General features: G+C 35.8%; 1 protein-coding gene across 2 annotated transcripts in view; it reads right to left on the bottom strand.

Moving 5' to 3' along the window:
- Nucleotides 1-2062: 2062 nt before the first annotated feature.
- Nucleotides 2063-5194, bottom strand: part of LOC111394608 (phosphatidylinositol 4-kinase alpha 1) — a 28509-nt gene continuing 25377 nt past the window's right edge. The window contains exons 24-27 of one of the 2 annotated variants that reach the window (XM_023020511.1): nt 4241-4331; nt 3823-3940; nt 2777-2938; nt 2063-2455 (exon numbers count right to left, since the gene is read on the bottom strand). In XM_023020511.1, coding sequence (XP_022876279.1) covers nt 2197-2455; nt 2777-2938; nt 3823-3940; nt 4241-4331 — 630 coding nt within the window. In that variant the 3' untranslated portion in view covers nt 2063-2196. Of the gene's footprint in view, nt 2456-2776; nt 2939-3822; nt 3941-4122; nt 4332-5194 lie in introns of both variants that reach the window. The other variant, XM_023020512.1, reaches the window with a different exon arrangement.

Raw genomic sequence — 5194 nt, 5'->3', positions numbered from 1 at the left:
AATACGTGATGGTCATCACACGTAAACGTTAAGAAATGAATACAATTTTAGCAAAACAAATAATGGCCATCATTTTTTTTAGTGTAATGTTATCGATTTCTGTGAGTCCAAGTAATGAAATTGAAAGTTATTATCAAATTGAAATCAAATTAAAGTATGGTAACCCAGTAGAATGAAATCGAATTAAGTTACATAATTGATATTAAGAAAAGGTTCAAGTTAAATTAGTGCCATTTAGATGGTCTTTTGGATACTTTTAGCTAACATGTTAGCTACATAGGCTTCAATATTTCATCCTATTAATCCCTTAAAAACTTAACGTTCATTCTCTCATATGTTGCCCCAACATTTTTCAATCCGAAGAGTGCGGTCTAAAAACAAAATGTCCCATAATCCATTACGAACGTGGTTTTTTCCCGGTCCTCAACGACCATGCTTATATAGTGGCGCCTCAAAATGTGTCTAAGAAACTCGAATGCCAATTTCTTGAGGTTGCGCCTACTAGTGCATTTATTCTCGAAAAAGGATAACTATCTTTTGAGCAAGTTCGATTAATGTCCCTGTAATCAAAGCACATTCTCACTTTCCATCGTCTTTCTTAACAAGTAAGACATTTGCAAGCCACTTGGGATAAGTGACTTCCCGGATAAAGTTTGCTTCTAACAATTTACGAATTTCATTTTTAATGCTTCTTGCCTTTTCAATGCAAAATCTCTATTTCTGTTTTACTGGTTTCAATTCACTCAGAACACTTAGATTATGTCCTGTTTGGTGCTGATTTGTCAAGCCAAAAATCAATTTTTTTACCGTTACTTAATATGGTCAACCGTCTTTTTTTATCTCTTCACTCACAAGTGAAACCCATATTTCAAGCTAACGGTCAAAAAATTGATATTCAAAATCAGCACCAAACAGGCTCATATAATGTATAACGATGTTTGGTTAATCCCTACAATATCTTCTGGAGTATTCCCTCAGACATATGAATAGGGCTTCGTTTTCTGTGGGATCTAGAAATCTTCTAAATCTTTGCCACCCTAAGCTTGTCAAACTCCATGGTCGATATTTCTTAGCCATTTCTGGAAAGAACTTTGGAATAAGTTTGATACTAATAACCAATTCAGCAGCACATACCTTGGCTGGAGACAAACCAAAGTAATGGGATCTCATTATAGCACAGAATATTTAACCGAAAAGCGATGAAGTTCACACGACGTCAACATAAACTTGCAAAATAATGTTATTCATCATTAGTGTCGATTATTATCGATTATAGTGGCAATGGACAATGAATCTGGGAATGATGAATAGAATTATTCTTAATTTACCATTTCAATGAAGCATTGAATATAAACCATCAAACTGCTCAACTTCTTGAGGGAAACTCTGGAGGTAACTCTTTTTTGAACAATATCGAGTCCGAGTTAAGGACGCAGTAGTTTTCAGAAGTCGTATGTATGCTGTTTAAGAGTCCTAAATTGCACAAAAACAACTAAATAACTCTTATTCTTAAAAAATTGAAATCTAACACATGAATATTTTCAATTCGTTCGATCAATCTCCACTCTTGCTGGTTTCAGGCTTCACAAATTCTGTCAGCATTGATAGACAATCTCGAAAATTCTAGCACAACTATGAGAGGAAAAGAATGTCATGTTCATCAAAAACAATCAAATGAAAGGAGTTCCAACCACGTACAAGTTGCAAACAACGAGAGTCGAACAGGGATTCGAAAGAAGTTCACCCAGCCTTCCATGTTCTGCCAAGCACAAGAAAATCAGAGTGACTTGGGGGATGTTTGCAGAAAATTCAGAATAAATAAATAAATAAATAAAATAAAAATGAACATTAACCGATCATATTTCATTACAGGAAGCTTCAAATCTTCATTGATTAAATAAATGAGTTACAACCTATACAAACACCAAATGGGATATCATCACACAAACAAATACGACGTTTCGATATTTCTTCGATATTTCTCAGTTAAACACTACAAAATCATTGCAACTCTATGATACTTCTCTCTTTTTTTCAAATTCCTTTTTTTTTTTTTTCCGAGTTTTGCAGAGGCGAGGCAGGGCGGAGCAGCAGGGTGGGAGGGGGTTAACTATTGCAACTGTGGTATACAAGCAGAAATAATTGAAAAGCAACGTGTCAAAACATACATCCAATGCCAACCATTAACACGGTTCCTCATTTTTCGATGCCTTGCTGCAAATATTGAATCAAATCATAACCCGCAGTCGTCCATTTATTATAGGCATCCGTGCATATGCGGATCATGAAATTAGCAGCCTCACGCTCGCTCATCTCAGGATGAAATCTTTTGCGAAGATTTCCAATAGGATCACCCCTGCTGAAGCAAGGCAATCCACTGTCTATCATTAATCGGACTGTATTGATGATCCCATTCATATGGCGACGAGCAGCAAGGTAACCCTTCACACACAAGCTGCGAATAAGGGAAAAACAAAAATAAGAAAAATAGTAAGACACAATGATTTACAGTTTTACTCAGAATGTAAGAGCTATGTCCAATTCAGATTCACTATAATGGAGGAGAAGAAAAAAATTATCCACATCTCTCGCACAAAAACCACCACAAAATAACATCATTTAGTAGGAATATTAAGTTGATCCGTTCTTCTCCGTACAGTCCAACAAATTATGAAATTGGAAACAGAAAACGATAATATTATAAAGACTATTCAAGCTGAATCTTCCATGAGCTAACAAATAGTATATTGCTAGGTCAGAAACCTTTAAAACTCACCTTACAAATAGATACCAAGTGTCGCTTTTCATCACTCCAGATGGATCAAGTAATTGAGTCATCTCGTGACTCAGTTTGAAGTGGGCACTTTCGAATCGCATATTTCCACCCGGTGAAGTTTCCAGGATAAAACCAAAATCAATATGAACAAGCCTACCTTCACTGCAATTGACAAAAAATTAAAAAAAATCAAAAATGACTGATTAAACTCTGCATAGTTCTGTGCATTCAAATATGAGATGACTCGAATAAATTTTATACAAAAATACAGTTCGACAATAAAGGGCCCATTTGATGTAGATTTTTTGAGAAATTTTTTTGTGAAAAGTCATTTTCTTGGTAAATGTGCAGTTAAAAAGTAGGAAAATTTATGACACCACGTGCAAAATTATTTAATTGAGAGAATATGTGGTCGAAAATGAGTATGGGGAAAAACGAGTTTTAAAGAATCTCTACCAAATAGGGCATAATGTTTAGCATGCCCAAGTTATAAATTGAAGGTCCAATGACGATCTTCGATGCTCCAGTACTCAAATTTGAATAAATACTGGATCATGAATAGTACGTATAATATCAGTCCTTCAATGATGTATTCAAGATGTTAATCCAATAATCATTCACCAAGCAATTTCTCCAGCGGAGAGCAGAGCAAATTTCGACAGAATTTAGATTGTAGTTAAGCGGAGAGGTTTGTGTAACAGTATCAGATTCCTCAAATGGATCAAGGTAATAAAATATATTATTCTAAATAATTACAGTATATGAATAACAGATGATGGTGGCAGGAAAACAATTGAACAGGTAGTTAAAGAGTTGTAATGGTGGGCAGTACTAAAGCCCGGCTCATCATCTCAAGATAATGAAGCATTTTGTTCACCTCCCTCAAATGGCACAAGCCTATGAAAATCATGCATGTTATTAGACCGAATAGAACTAAAGCCCAGCACCCAAATGACCCAAACAAACTGTGGATTTGAATATTTCAAATTTATCAAAATTGGTCCGACTTATGGATCTATTAGCTAAGGCACGAGTAAATTACTTACTTGTCAAACAATAGATTCCCATTATGTCTATCCTTCGGTTGAAGCAATAGGCTGGCAACTGCATAACCAGCACTACTAATAAGGAATTTCTCACGGGCAGCTTCAAAGCTGGGAGAACCAACAGGCCCAAAGTCTTGTTGAAAAATCTCATATAACCCACCGTCAGTGGTTTCTAGACCGAATAGAACTAAAGCCCAGCACCCAAATGACCCAAACAAACTGTGGATTTGAATATTTCAAATTTATCAAAATTGGTCCGACTTATGGATCTATTAGCTAAGGCACGAGTAAATTACTTACTTGTCAAACAATAGATTCCCATTATGTCTATCCTTCGGTTGAAGCAATAGGCTGGCAACTGCATAACCAGCACTACTAATAAGGAATTTCTCACGGGCAGCTTCAAAGCTGGGAGAACCAACAGGCCCAAAGTCTTGTTGAAAAATCTCATATAACCCACCGTCAGTGGTTTCACCCATCTGACTTCTGCTACGTGTATTAGGCACAACCTACAGAACCAAAAGGATATATAATGTGAAGTCAAATGACTGTTTTACTGTATACCGGACCTAGAGAACCATAAGAATAATATGATATGGATATGAACTCAGAACCAAAAGGCTAAAGTGATATAACCGCAAGTCGATGAACCTTGTGCTATGGATTCGAAAGTCCCATCAAGATTTCATAACATTAGCTTAATAATATTCCGCAAAATCCAACTAAAGAAGTTCAATAAAGCCCATGGAGATAAAAACTTATTTCAGGTTACAGAAATTGAGATTAGTGCTCCCTGAAGTTGCATATCTCTTAGGTGAAAGGAGTATGAAGTTAAGATTCTCTATGTTAACACACAAAATAACAAGTACATGAAGCAAAGAGTTCATAAATCCTCGTACCCTGTTCCTTCTCTTGCAGCATCTAAATTTTGTTTATTTGTTGTTTTTTTTTTAGTTTGTTTTGAACGGTATGAAATAGGGATGTGGTGACCTTCTTTAAGAATTCAATGATCTTTGATGTTCTTCAGAGTATTGTACATGAAAATGTATATGCAACTTACTTCCAGACCCAATTGATTATATCAGACTGCTTGAAAGATGTTCCACCATTTGAACAACTAACCCATTTTTCAATCAACGAGCATCTAAAGGCACATTTATTTCTCCGATAAATGTGACTAAAATGGGGAAACTCATATACACATATACACAAAATCCAAAAGATGCCATGCCAACAGCCACTAATGCAATTCCACCTCACTATCAAAGCCCGAGTTTTAAAATTATGTAAGTTGAAAGGTCAAAGAAAACTTATTACAATTTTCAGTTCTTTCCTTGAGAAGAAAATTGGAGGGGGGGGGGGGGGGGGGGGG

This window comes from Olea europaea, chromosome 5 (assembly GCF_002742605.1).
Source record: "Olea europaea var. sylvestris chromosome 5, O_europaea_v1, whole genome shotgun sequence".
NCBI classification, from domain to species: Eukaryota; Viridiplantae; Streptophyta; class Magnoliopsida; order Lamiales; family Oleaceae; genus Olea; species Olea europaea.
The sequence above is the reverse complement of the archived record's forward strand: the minus strand, read 5'-3'. Positions and strand labels throughout refer to the sequence as shown.